Source organism: Sphaerodactylus townsendi, linkage group LG10 (genome assembly GCF_021028975.2).
Source record: "Sphaerodactylus townsendi isolate TG3544 linkage group LG10, MPM_Stown_v2.3, whole genome shotgun sequence".
Taxonomy (NCBI): Eukaryota; Metazoa; Chordata; class Lepidosauria; order Squamata; family Sphaerodactylidae; genus Sphaerodactylus; species Sphaerodactylus townsendi.
In genome coordinates, this window is record NC_059434.1 from 71,612,614 (window position 1) to 71,627,694 (window position 15,081).

The following is a 15,081-nucleotide window of genomic DNA, read 5'->3' on the forward strand; positions in this document are numbered from 1 at the left end:
GAGTTTGACACCTGTGGGTTATAGTAATGCAGCTTCATCCATAAAGCAGCAGAAGTACTATATTACAGATGCTGCATGCATTTCTGAGGAGAAATACCTAGCCATGCATATGCCAAGAATCCTAACGTCTCAGTAAAAATGCTACGCGCTAAAATCACATAACAAGGATACTGGAGAGTTCACTAGCCTGTCCCAGAATTACTGGGAAGGCTTGTGTATTACAACTGGAAGCTTTGGAAGCTAAGTGAAAGAGGTAATGATAAGACATGGCTCTGCTTACAGCTCATATTTTATAGGTATTCTCCTGCAACCGTTACCTAGTCTTGGCCTCTTGCATTGTCCTGTAATGCTAGAGGATAACACACTTCATCAATCACAAAAGGATAGAAGAAAGGAGACAGCTCAACCATGTGGGAATCAAGCCAGGTAGTACTCCCCAGATCAAGACAAACATCTGGAGATGCTAAATTTGGGGAGGGGAATAGTAGGTTGCATTGGAAGACCTGTTTTAACAGTGGCATGTATCTAGAGAAGGATACAAGGGACATTAAAATGTTAATTGGCCACAACTACATTCTCCTGAATTTAATGAAGAAACTTACTTGATGCACAGGAATAGGATCAGGTTTTGGTGCAGCGGGTGCCCTGGAAGAAACAAAAGAAACGGAACTGGTAAATTCACTGCCATGTTCTCTAGCTTGAAATAACCCTGTACATTATAATATAGTTACTCTAAAGCAACAAATCAGACCCATAAAGTTATGGGATTTGAGGAAGCCAACAGAGCTTTCAATTCTCCCTTTTGTTCTAATCAAAATGCTTCATTAAGCATTCAAACAGCAAAACATTTGCTTCCCAGATATACACCACTTCTATTTTCTTCTATTTTCAGCGGAACAGCATAAATTACAACCTTAGCAGCCTTTAACAGGTTAACAACTAACAGAAACCATTCAGATTAAAACATGTTTTACGATGGATGGAGCAAGGTGAACGCAAGAGAAGAAATAATTTATCTTACCACTGAAGAGGGTTTGAAGTTTCTACAAAGGAGGGGGAAAGGAGACACATTGAGGAACACTAGAAATGATTTCTCGGAGTTTTTTACTCTACTGAATGGTGACCTGACCTGAACGGCGCAGGATAGCCTGATCTTGGAAGTAGGCAGGGTTGACCCAGGTTAGTACTTGGATGGGAAACTGAGGAAGTCCAGGGTTGCTATACAGAGGCAGGCAATGGCAAACCACCTCTGTTCATCTCCTGCCATGAAACCCCTACTAGATTGCTATAAATTACCTGCGATTTGATGACGACACTTTCCACCAATTATATATACACATATATACCAAACAAAGTCTTGTTCTGCCTTTTGTGAAGCAAGTCTGCTGTTCCATTTTTCACAAGCCAAATGAGGCTAATAGTCCCAAAGCTGATACAGACACTAGTCACACCATTATTGAAAGCAGTCAAATCATTGTAATAAACACAACATCAGCACATACAGAAGTTACTATTTTTTCAGTTATACATATAGATGAAAACGTGCATTGTTTACAATGTTTGTTTTCAACAGTGTGAGTGAAAGGTATTCGGTAAAGTGTACCTGAAATTACATCATTTGAAGTTACAGTTGGAATATCAAATTTCCTGTTTTCCTGTTCTTGGATCAAGTCTTCCCAGACACTTCATATTTCCCTGCATTATCCTTACAATGAATGCTACCGATAGGATCCAGTCTCACAGCTCCTCTCCCTGCCCTGCCATAGCATTGTATGCAGAGAAATCCCAAGAACCCTCAATACTAGAAACCCCGCGGCGTCTAAACACTACACCTACAGATATTCATACCCCAAATGCACTTTAAATGGGCATTTATCTTCCCTATTCAACCAATGGGATTTCAGGAAGCATGAGACAAAAGTCAGGGAAGCAATAATTTATAAAAGCTTGTGTTTATTCTGGTGCCCGCCCACCCCCACCCCCCAATTAGAAGTTATCAAAGGACAAAGAATGATGCGGACTGGTATGAAACAAATTATACCCATATGTTTGCTTGGTTTGTTATAACATCTCTTCCTACTTTTAACGGAGAAAGATTTCAGTGGAGCTACAATTATTTATTTATTTAATTTGATTTATGTCCCACCCTATCCTCGCAGGGGCTGCTGTCCTGAAACAATGAGCAATGATATCAGTAGCAAAATTTAAAAGCTCTACCATCTTGCTACATTTTAAAAAAAGATTCAGCCTCTTATAAACACTTGCCATTTTTTTCCCAAATACATTTTGTGGTTAAGAAATAGAGCACTTCCAGAAGTTTTGGGCAGAAAGCTAACTTTTAAGAGTGGACTCAGATGAGCGTGTAAAATTAAACATTGAACACATAATAATAATAATAGGAAAGGGGAGATTGCTGTGGTTGTGAAAAGTAGAGAGAAAAACATGGTCGTAGAGCAACATTAAACAGACCTTTGGCACAATACATGGACATGTATGCTAATACAGATTCAGATGAGTAACCAAAGCACTACAGCCAGGAGTCTCCATTCACATTTACTGTCACTGGTATGAAACCCATGACAACATCCCACACCACGTTGAAAACAACTGAAATACAGGAATGTGGCTACTTATGTTGCTCCTTCTCACCAGATCATTGTCCTGACTCTTTCTCTGACAATGCAAATAGCTGTTGAACAATCTCTGTTTTGCATGCAGAAGGTGCCAGGCTCAATTCCCAATATCTTCTGTTAGAAGAACCAGGAGTAGGCAGTGTCAAAGACATCTGCCTGAGACCTTGAAGTGCCACTAAAATTATGAGTAGACAAACTGATCTTGAGCAGCAGTGGCATAAGAGGTTAAGAGCTCATGTATCTAATCTGGAGGAACCGGGTTTGATTCCCAGCTCTGCCACTTGAGCTGTGGAGGCTTATCTGGGGAATTCAGATTAGCCTGTGTACCCCAACACACGCCAGCTGGGTGACCTTGGGCTAGTCACAGTTTCTTGGAGCTCTCTCAGCCCCACCTACCTCACAGAATGTTTGTTGTGAGGGGGGAAGGGCAAAGAGATTGTAAGCCCCTTTGAGTCTCCTGCAGGAGAGAAAGGGGGGATAAAAATCCAAACTCTTCTTCTTCTTCTTGATAGACCAGTGGTCTGATTCCATCGAAGGTAAGATCTTCAGAATACCATCACACCCCTTATCTTTTCAGTGCTAACTGTAGTACAGCATTGTATCTGCTACCTGTGACCAATGATAAAAACTGAACGATTGTAACCATTTCCTCAGTTTGCAAACACACTTTAAAGTTTAAACTTTGATTATGGTATCTGTTAACAGATATAACACTACACCATGAAAAAAAAAACCCAAGTAAGAGAGAAACTGGCATGAACAAGTAGAAGAGGGAACATGAAAGCTTGCTCTTTTTAGGGCTGAAATATTATGAAGTTGGGAATGCTATCAATATATCCATCAGACTAAAAACGCATACGGAGAATTTACCACCATGTATGGATTACCAGAAAACATATACAAGGTTGTTAGAAAAGCAGATTATGAGGTAAGTAAATAAACCTGTCCCAACAGCAAGATCCAAATTGCACTGTCATTCTGGTTTGTAAGCTTCCTAGAGGTATGTGGTTAGTCACCATGTGAACAGAATGTTGGACTAAATGGGCCTGGGTCTGATCCGGAATGGCTTTTCCATTATTCTTAGTTTTGGAAAGCTGGAGTCTATAGCTTGATTTAAACCAACCAACCACTGTGCAAAACAGGAGGTGAGTCAATCCAGGTATTCTAACTGGAACTCAACTTACCAACCTTGGTAGTACAGAGACACAGGGCTTCTCTGCCCTTTCCACCTTGGCAATGAAAACTTCTCTTTTGGAGAGGCACCAATAGTAGTCACAGCTGAAAGTAGTGGATGAGTCAAAAGAACTGCCTAATGGCCCAATCCAGATTGGGGGGGGGGGGGACACGACAAAACAGCATTTGGGACTGATGGAGGGTCCCACCGGCACATTAGCCCCCTCTGCTGGCATAAGGGGCACCTTCACCAGCAGATAGAGAAAATGCATTAATGCCTGGGGACTTCATGGCTCCACAGTGGCCAAACCTGGAATTGGGTGCTGCCAGGGAACTGTGATGGCATCCAGGCAGACACCAGCATGAAGGGGTGGGTGGGCTGAGAGTGTTCCAGGGGTGGAGCCAACATTACTCACCCTCCACTGATGTCTCAGCCTTGGAATGCCACCCTCCAAGCCTGCTTTTCCAATGGGGCAATTTGGGCTGCAGGAAAATTTTTTTATTTCCCTCCTTTCCACACGGCCTGAAGCCTTTTTGGAGGCAGTGCCACGCCACCTTCACCACATTATCCCTAGCCACCTTCTATCCCTAGCTACCTTCACCACAATATCCCTAGTTTCCCCCATCTGGATTGTGCTGTAAGCCTTTCAAAGATATCGCTCACAGATTGGCCTTGACAATGGCTTTAGACCTCAGTCTTCAATGTTTACATATAGAATTAGCTGATTTATAGCAAGATAAATCTTCATATTTCCTCACATCATGTGCTTTCCCCAAACAATACATCTTTCCCAACCTCAATTGCTTTTTGGCAAAACCAAGCAAAAAATTGTTACTGAACTCTGGTTGTACAACCAAAATGTTGTTTTCTTTCTAGATTAGAGATAGCCTGAAAGATTTAGCCACCATTTGATTGAATAGTCAAAGCTGGCATTAAAACATCAGACAAATATGTCAACGATGTCAGAAGTCTCCGTCAAACCTGGAAAAATTGATGATTTCCAAGACAAGCTTTTTTGTTTGTTTGGTTTAACATTCCAATTCCTATCATGTGACAGCCATACAAAAAAGTCAGATTTTAAAATATGTGCAGCATTTACCAATAAAGATGCTGCCCCACTTCTCTGCTTTGAGCTCTATGAGCCCTTGCATTACTAATGATTCTATAGCTGGAAGCTAGCTAATTGCAAAAATGGAAGTTACAATTGAAAGCAAATCCTGGCAATGAAATGCCACAACTATGTGTGGAGTGTAGAAGAAGGGAAACTAATGGGAAACTGATCGCAAGCAGATGTTTCATTAGCAAAGGTGCAACAAGAACACGTGCCAGAATTAATCCAAAACTGATGACAGTTTTATTCCAGTAAATGAACACTTATGCCAGTGTAAATAGTATATTAAAATGATTTTATTCAGTGCGCCAAAAAAAATTAGCAATGATAAATATCTATACAACACAGCAGGACGCAGAAATTAAAGAGTAATTCTAATAAGGTAGAGGCAGTTATTAAATTAAATTATATTTTATTTTAATAAACACAAAAATAATCTCAATGGAAATCTGGACAATTAATTGTTTAAGTATCAGGTCTGTAGTAGAATGGAGTCTACTTATTTAGATAACCTTTTTAAGGTGCTGAATGAAAAAGTAGGTTCTTAGCTATTAAATGGAAGACACAGTGTGATCTTTTTTACTGAAATAATGAAGTTTTCCAGCACTTGGAAAGGAATGTCTGCCAGAGCTTTTAATTACAGTGGTTTAAAGATGTTTGGTCATCCAATTCTCTGTCATCCAATTCAAGGTTAATTAAATACATCTGCTTCTTCTCAGCTAATGAAACAATTTTATCCAAACCCTATATTTGTTCTTCAGCAAATAAGTTTCTTCTAATTAGCTTATTTGAAGTGGTTGTGTAATCAGATTCAAGATAAAACAGTAAAGGCAAATTTACTTTCATCCATTGCAGGGTCTGGCTAACCTTTGTAGCAATGTATTAGACAACAACAACAAAAGCGAAATAAAAGAGACAGCCATGTCTATCAGAAGACAGATTAGAAAGCAGATGTCTCAGAGAAGATTTTAAAAAGGCCTTAGCCTTCATCGCTTCCTTTACATCCTAAAAACTTTTTGGGAAAATATTTATAATCTGCCCAGTACCTGTTCTTACTAAAAATGAAGACCACTTCCCCCAACTAATTTTGCCAATTCCAACAGTTTTGCCAATTCAATCGTCTCAGAAATGTCAGCTTTCCTTTGTTACTGCAATAGTTTTAATTAGCGTTTTACAGACCCTAGAACATTTAAAATTTTTAATATGGATAACAGTGCGGCGTGAGACCTGGATTGGCAGGGTGAACCCAATCTCACCAGAAATTAAGGAGGATCAGCCCTGGTTCGTATTTGGGTGAGAAACCAACAAGGAATTAAAGGTTCACTATGCAGAGAAAGGCAATGGCAAACCATCTCTGAAAGTCTCTTGTCTTGAAAACCCCACAAAGGGTCATCATAAGTCAGTTGCAACTTGACAACAACATACAAACAACAGTGTGGTAATGGTTTGAGCACTGATCTATGATCTCTGATGCTCACTGCTTTGGGTCCCCACTGGGGAGAAAGGGACATAAATAGATAAATATTTGATTTTTGAATGTATCATAAGAACATAAGAACATAAAGAACAAGCCAGCTGGATCAGACCAGAGTCCATCTAGTCCAGCTCTCTGCTACTCGCAGTGGCCCACCAGGTGCCTTTGGGAGCTCACATGCAGGATGTGAAAGCAATGGCCTTCTGTGGCTGTTGCTCCCGATCACCTGGTCTGTTAAGGCATTTGCAATCTCAGATCAAAGAGGATCAAGATTGGTAGCCATAAATCGACTTATCCTCCATAAATCTGTCCAAACCCTTTTTAATGCTATCCAGGTTAGTGGCCATCACCACCTCCTGTGGCAGCATCTTCCAAACACCATTGTGTTTCCTTTTATTAGTCCTGATTCTTCCCCCCAGCACTTTCAATGTATGCCCCCTGGTTCTAGTATTGTGAGAAAGAGAGAAAAATTTCTCTCTGTCAACATTTTCTACCCCATGCATAATTTTATAGACTTCAATCATATCCCCCCTCAGCCGCCTCCTCTCCAAACTAAAGAGTCTCAAACGCTGCAGCCTCTCCTCATAGGGAAGGTGCTCCAGTCCCTCAATCATCCTTGTTGCCCTTCTCTGCACTTTTTTCTATCTCCTCAATATCCTTTTTTGAGATGCGGCAACCAGAACTGGACACACAATTACTCTCCAAGTGCAGTCAGCTACCACTGCAAAACTTATATAAGGGCATGACAATCTTTGCAGTTTTATTCTCAATTCCTTTCCTAATTATCCCCAGCATAGAGTTTGCCTTTTTCACAGCTGCCATGCATTGAGTTGACATTCCCATGGAACTATCAACTAAGACGCCCAAATCCCTTTCCTGGTCTATGACTGATAGCACTGACCCTTGTAGCTTGTATGTGAACTTTGGATTTTTTGCCCCTATGTGCATCACTTTGCATTTTGCTACATTGAACTGCATTTGCCATTTCTTAGCCCACTCACCTAATTTATCAAGGTCCGCTTGGAGCTCTTCGCAATCCTTTGTGGTTCTCACCACCCTACATAATTTGGTATCATCTGCAAACTTGGCCACCACGCTACCCACCCCTACTTCCAATGTGTATTAACAGAGAAATGACTTTTCAGGGAGCACAGATGCTTACTGTGAGAAGAGGGAGGCAGTAAACATCTTTTCTGGGCATTTGTTCTACCTGAAGTGCTTCGGATTCAAGCCACAGTCTTATGAGACAATGGAATTCGAGTTTAATATTTGCACCATGTTTTGCCTGCATTAATCTATCTATTCTAAAGTGTATTTTTAAAAAACAACTCCCATTAATTTTTCTCCTACAAATCCCTTTTTAGCACTAAATAGCACGTAGTAATATGAATACTGATCCTGCATAAACAGTAGCTAAGATCATGCCAGTTTAATAGCTATTTACACTTGGATTATGCCAAAGGATAATGACTAACTGAAAGTCAAATAACCTCTTTGAAAGCCATTTGAGGACAACTTCCATAGACTAATGGATGCCTGAAAGCTAGAAGAAAAGTTCTATCATGAGTAGTTGGATTGTCCAGTGTAAAATAACAGGTGTGGTCACTGATACTTCATGTAAAACCCCAGAAAGCTAAACAAAATCTTAATGAAGTAATTTAAGACATCACTTAGTAAATCGTAATGAAATAAAAGCTTACATATCACTTACACAATAACATTCTTAGCCCCTTTGAACATTTGACCAGGTGGTTAATTTGACCAGACTTGCTCTTGCAGAGTAAAAGCTCACACATCAATATTCCCATATCCAAGCAAGAATACTTTGTTTTCTCTTGACTCTATTTAACATGGGCAGGCGAGGGGACGGGGGGACGGGGACACACACCATAATATTAGATCTTGGGCCTTAAAGCTGCTAAAATAATATAGTGTTTCTATTGAACTGCTGACAACAGCAATGATACTGTATTCATCTTGGTTTCATACCCAGTTTGAGCTACTTCCACTTTCTATGGATTGCTGACTGATCTTGCAAAGTCAGAAGACTGGAGGACCTAACAGACGTCAAGCAAATAATGAGAACATGCATTGCAATAACGCAAATTTGAGAAGTGCTCTCTTATTTTTAGGGACAAGGTTGTTCTTTTGGCTGAAACTAATCCCTTCCATTTTCAGACATGTTCCTAACCTAGTTAACATGTCTCTTGCAAAGATTATGTTACTGAGTCCAGGGAAACATGCCAACACATTCCCTTGGGCGGTATGCATGAGGAAACTTATATGGAAATATCTCCTGCCTTGCCTTCCTTTATTATTCTTGCCAGTTCCCATATAGAAGTTGACACTGTTATTTAGATCTTCTCAAAGACTAGCCAGTGAGAATTGCTCATAATATGACAAGCAATTCCTGTTCTATTTGATACCATGGTGTAAAAGCACCACCTTCAGGGCTATCTGAGAGACTATCTGGGCTATCTGAGAGACACTACCAAGGAACAATATAAAGCAGGGGTAGGGAACCTGCGGCTCTCCAGATGTTCAGGAACTACAATTCCCATCAGCCTCTGTCAGCATGGCCAATTGGCCATGCTAGTAGGGGCTGATGGGAATTGTAGTTCCTGAACATCTGGAGAGCCGCAGGTTCCCTACCCCTGATATAAAGGGTCTAAAAGCTCGGGCATTTAACACATAACACTGCTATGAGAAACCACAAAAATAAGCTAAGGAAGGTAGGTAGGTAGGTAAGTGATAGAAGAAAGAAAGAAAGAAAGAAAGAAAGAAAGAAAGAAAGAAAGAAGAAAGAAAGAAAGAAGAAAGAAAGAAAGAAAGAAAGAAAGAAAGAAAGAAAGAAAGAAAGAAAGAAAGAAAGAAAGAAAGAAAGAAAGAAAGAAAGAAAGAAAGAAAGAAAGAAAGAAAGAAAGAAAGAAAGGCATTCACGAGGCAAAGTTCAAAGTGTATGATAAATTGCTTGTTCGAAAGGATTTTCATTCATGCAAAGCTTTACCTACCAGCAATGTTTAAATCTTACGTGATGCAAATACGTGTTTAAGGGCATCAATTTTCTATGTGGTATAACTATATAAGAATACTGTAATACCACACAATTTACAGCCTATTATAATTTTTTCTCAGAGAAAATAAATATAGGGAGGGATAGCTGTACTCCACTGAAAGCCTTTTCTTAATTCAGGATAAACTACACAATGACAGACCCGTCTACCTCCTACAAGCTCCCTAGGTTCATTAAGACTGCCATTTATGTTCATTTCCACAGCAGGACTGTCAATTGAGGGCTCTACTGTAGTCCTGCTATGCGGAGACACTTTCTTAGTACAGAAGCAGCAGTAGGAGATTCTTTCACTGGATGGTCAGATCTGGGAGGCCAAGGTCTGAATCCCCAATCTTACAGAGAAGCTCACTATGCAATGGTAGACCAATTATTCTTTTTCTCATCCTAACCCACCTTACAGGGTCACTATGGGGAATAAAATGGAGGAAAAGAATATAGTGCTGTAAGCTGCTTTGGGTCCCCACTGGGGAGAAAAGTGGGATATAAGTATCTAAAACCAATCAACCAATTGCTATTATATATGGGACTATTTTCAATTGGCCATGCTGGCAGGGGCTGATGGGAATTGTAGTCCATGAACAGATGGAGTGCCATAGGTTCGCCACCATGGCTCTAGTACCAGAATAATTCTTCCAGCTGTCCGGGCCCTGCATGATTTTCGCAGGGCCTGTAAGACTGAGCTTTTCCGCTGGGCTTTCGGGGAGGCCAGCCGCTGATGCCCCCCCCCTCTTTTAACAACTGGGGTTTTGCTGTTCTCCTCTTAAAGGAATTTTAACTGCTGGACGCCATCTGTCGCTGTTGTTTGAAATGTTTTTAAGACTGAACGCTGTGTTTTAATATATACCATTATTTTGTATGGTTTGTTATTTATTATATATTGTGAACCGCCCTGAGCTCTTCGGGGGAGGGCAGTATATAAGTTTGTTTGTTTGTTTATTTATTTATTTATTTATTTATTTATTTATTTATTTAATATCATATTTATATACCGCCCCATCCCCTGAGGGCTCTGAGCAGTGAACAACAGATTAATATCACATAAGCAATAAATAATTAATATAAATAACATCATTAAAACATAAAATTACAGCGTTCTACAAAAACCACTTGGCGTCCAGTATTAAAACTATCAATAAAACCCTCCCAAAGAGGGGGACGGTAGATCTAGATGTCACAGCTCCCAGGGTGTTAAAAAGGGAGAGGCAAAAAGGGCGCTCACCATCAATGGCTGGCCTCCCCAAAAGCCCGGTGGAACAACTCGGTCTTACAGGCCCTGCGGAACTCTCCAAGATCCCGCAGGGCCCGGACAGTTGGAGGAAGAGTGTTCCACCAGGCAGGGACTACCAGAATAACTGTTTTTAGGGACTCACGTTGTAAGATGTCCTATCTTGCAGGGCTGACTTCTTGATCTTAGGCTCATTCCGCACATGCAGAATAATGCACTTTCAAAGTGCTTTCAATGCTCTTTGAAGCTGTGCAGAATAGCAAAATCCACTTGCAAACAGTTGTGAAAGTGGTTTGAAAACGCATTATTCTCTGTGTGCGGAAGGGGCCTTAGACATGGGAGGGCCAGAGGCTTGGTCTCTGGCTGACAGTGATACCACACGGTTTGTGGACTCCCACTTCACCTCCTCTAATTTGCCTTGACCAACACGTCACCCTAATAAATTATCATGATCCACCACTTTCCATCATGCTTGGGATGTGTCATTATTTCATCATAGGCAAAACTCTGGATATGTATCTTTACAGTAGTGAAGTCTTTATTTACGGTGATTAGCCAAATACTGTCTTTAACACTGATCACTCCAAAGTTAGCGTTTCTTTTTCTTTTTAACTGTAATCACACCCTAAATTAGGGAGACCATAAGATGACCTTCACTGCATGCTAGTTCAGTTAGAACAGTGCCCATTTACAGCAGTAACGTGGAAATCATGTACGAAAAAAATATTTTGGTTAGCTTTACAGTATACTATTTTATAACTTCACAGTGAACCTTCAGTTTAATTCCGCAATGCATGGTGTGGTACCAAGCAGCTATTTTAAAAAGTGACAACAAAACTAAATGTCACCAGAGAACATGCCACTGCCCAAAGCATCTGTATTATCTTAAGAAGTTATGATAAATGCTGGCCAAACAAACATTGTTTCCTTTTGTCATCTTCTGCCCGCCAAATGGACAAAGCTTAAAATAAACATACAAGGACAAAAAGCTTCACGTTAAAATGCCTCCAAGCAAATCCCTGTGCCTGCTAAACAGATATATCATACAGAAGAAGAAGAAGAAGAAGAAGAAGAAGAAGAAGAAGAAGGAGGAGGAGGAGGAGGAGGAGGAGGAGGTTTGGATTTATATCCCCCCTTTCTCTCCTGCAGGAGACTCAAAGGGGCTGACAATCTCCTTGCCCTTCCTTCCCACACAACAAACACCCTGTGAGGTAGGTTGGGCTGAGAGAGCTCCGAGAAGCTGTGACTAGCCCAAGGTCACCCAGCTGGCATGTGTGGGAGTGCACAGGCCAAACTGAATTCCCCAGATAAGCCTCCACAGCTCAGGCGGCAGAGCTGGGAATCAAACCCGGTTCCTCCAGATTAGATACACAAGCTCTTAACGTCCTACACTACTGCTGCTCCTCCTACGCCACTGCAGACATACAAGGGAAGTTATACATTTGGGGGAAAGTCTGAAATGGTGAGTGACCTCTCCTAAGAAAGATTGAATTGGGAAGGATGATAGGTGACCAGATTTTGGATTGCATGGGCTGCATCCAGTTCTAAGTCAGATGGCACAACCAAGTCAGATGGCACTCCAATAATGGGCAGGGTTCTTTCCTTTCCATATAAAGATCCAAAACGTTTTACCCAGAACCAGTTATGTGCAGGGTTCCAGACAGTTAGACATTTTCATTGCACATATATGCCACGGCTGTAGGGAAAAATAACTCAGAAAAAAGAGCCCCCCCCCTTCCACCAACTCAGAAATTTTGGAACCAATTTTTCTTTTAAACATCGAGGCCAAAATTATCATATATTTACATAAATGAAATCTAAATGGCAAAGGGTGAGGTGTTGGCCATGGACTGCAGAAAATTCTTTAAGAGAAGCATTTTGATTTAGGACAAGGACAGCTAATTAAAGGTCCCATTACGGTGGGCTTGATACATTACATAAAATCACAATGTTAAACTGTGCTCCCCTAAATATTAGAACTGTCCCTGTAGCAGACAGAACACTCTAGAAAGCATCTTTCAAGTGGAAAGTAATCTGAATTAATTAGGCTAGCATTCAAGAATAATTCCACTAAAGGAAACTTTGAACCTACTGGATAAAAAACAGTAAGATCTTTGGCAAGATAGTAAACGGCTCTAAAATGTAATACTTATTTGGTGAGCTCCCCTCAACCCTGACTAAACATTTATAGCACTGGAACGGCCAATTTTTATCTGATGAAGTGAACTTTAACTTACAGAACTTTACACTGAAATAAATTTTGTTAGGTGCCACTTGGCTTCTGCTTTATATGAGTAACAAATTTATTTCAGTTCATTCTAAATCCTCTTCCAATTATCAAAGTGCAATTCACATGGACTTTGCCCATGCTGGGGATACAGGAGCCATCACAGAAAAAAAAGTCATATGGGATCAAAACTGCAGTGAAGATTGGGTTGGGCAAGATTAAGTGTAAAAGCTGGTAGGATAAAAAACCATTCATGAGACTTGCATCTGACCTTTTCGTGGCTGCAATGTCAAAACCAGCCCTCAGAATGCAATCTAACAGGAATTTTAATTCCCTGGAGATAGAAAAAACAAAGCTTGCCAGGTTAGCAGGAGGAACAACTAATAACTAGCTCAACCTATCAGCCTGTCTATATGCAAGGAAATACATGTATCCCAGCATAGGAGAGTTTCTACAATTCACATTTTAAAAGGACAGTGTCAAGCAAATTAATTGGTGACAGTGTCGAGTAAATTAATTGATCCAGTACATATTACTGCTCCAGAACAGTAAGGTTACTAATAATTGCGATTATCTGGAGAGCTGGGTTCAATTTCCTGCTTCTCCGCATGTCGTCTGCTGGGTTATCTTGGGCCAGTAACAGTTCTCTCAGAACTCTCTCAGCCTTCAAAGAGGAAGGCCGTGGCAAACAACCTCTGAACTCCTCTTGAATTGAAAACTATTCAGGGTCACCGTAAGCCAGCTGTGACTTGACTGTGCACACACAGCTGTTAAGATTAATCTGCAAAGCATACGAAATAACTGTGCAGCTGACAAAGTCAAGCAGTTTTTTTTGAGGAACCATGGCAGCAACAGTAAGAACACTTTCTCGCGAGCAAGTCCCTGGACCAGTGTTTTCCAACCTTTTCAATGTCACAGTACCCTTGACTTAATATCTCACAATACCCCTGCCATCCTCCCCCCACCTTCCCCTCCCGGCTTCCCTGTTTGCCACCCCCACCTTTTCCTCCCAGGGTGAAGGGAAGCATGGGGGGGGGGGGGCTGCTGACCTTGCAGCAGGCTTGGCCCCCTGGGCCAGCTCCATATCCTTGCTGGTGCTGGCGGGAGACACTGTAAAAGTAGGGGGCCGGTAGCATTGCCGCGGTACCCCTGCGACATGCTCACGGCACCCCAGGGTACCACAAAACCCTGGTTGGGAATCGCTGCCCTGGACTAATAGTGACAAAATAGTGTCTCTAAGAGAAATCAAATTTTCATAAAGCATATTTTTAGGAATGCTAGAGCTTCAAAGGACTTTGAAGAAAACTATTCCCTGCCTTAAATTATAATTTAACTCCTGAAATTAAACTGTGAAGCCATTCACATGAAAAGGCAATAGAGACCTAGGGTGTAACCTGGCTGTAAAAGTGCAACTGAGAAAAGTATATTTTATTAGAGTCCATTGGAGAGTTAAACCTTACATCAGAAGAATGTACCTGACAACACATTTTAACAACCACCAGCAGCATTATTAGGAGGCTGACTGAGCTATTTGTTCCAAGAATGGAACCAACCTTTTAAATGTTATCCTTTCAGTAGCTCAGGGTGGCATATGTAGTTCTCAATGTTATCTTTGCAGGCAGGCTGTGAAGATTGGACTTAAGAGACTGACCCAGTGAGGTGCATGATATGAAGGAGATTTTAACCTTGGTTGTCAAGGCTCTATCCCATACTAACAACGACACCACCCTGTCTATTTCAAATCCAAAGCAATTCCTATGTTCTGTATACAAAGAGTTTCAGATGCTATTCCAAGGAATGCAGAGATTCCTTGGAGTTCTTCAAATAAGATCAGCAATTGTGGACAATACAGCTTGGTTATGCTTCCAGTTTTCCCTTGCAGTGCACAGGATGGCTGTGTTTCAGGCTGCACTTTTAGTTCATGTGAGTCCTAACAGATCTATACTTTTTCCAGCATAAAGACAGTGTGGTCGCGTATTCTTCGGCAGAAGCCAAACGAGCATGCCTCTGCATTTCAAAGAGGTCCTGATTCTTTTGTAAGGCTAGTGGTTCTCAACCTTCCTAATGCCACGACCCTTTAATACAGTTCCTCATGTTGTGGTGACCCCCAACTGTAACATTTATCCATTTTACAGATGGAGAACACCGATGCAGAGAGTCTTAG

General features: G+C 41.0%; 1 protein-coding gene across 7 annotated transcripts in view; it reads right to left on the reverse strand.

The window, feature by feature from the left end:
* Positions 1-15,081, reverse strand: part of PDLIM5 (PDZ and LIM domain 5) — a 151,703-nt gene that overhangs the window by 80,768 nt on the left and 55,854 nt on the right. For all 7 annotated transcript variants that reach the window (XM_048509017.1, XM_048509015.1, XM_048509016.1 and 4 more), the window contains exon 4: positions 603-645. In XM_048509017.1, coding sequence (XP_048364974.1) covers positions 603-645 — 43 coding nt within the window. The remainder of the gene's footprint in view (positions 1-602; positions 646-15,081) is intronic.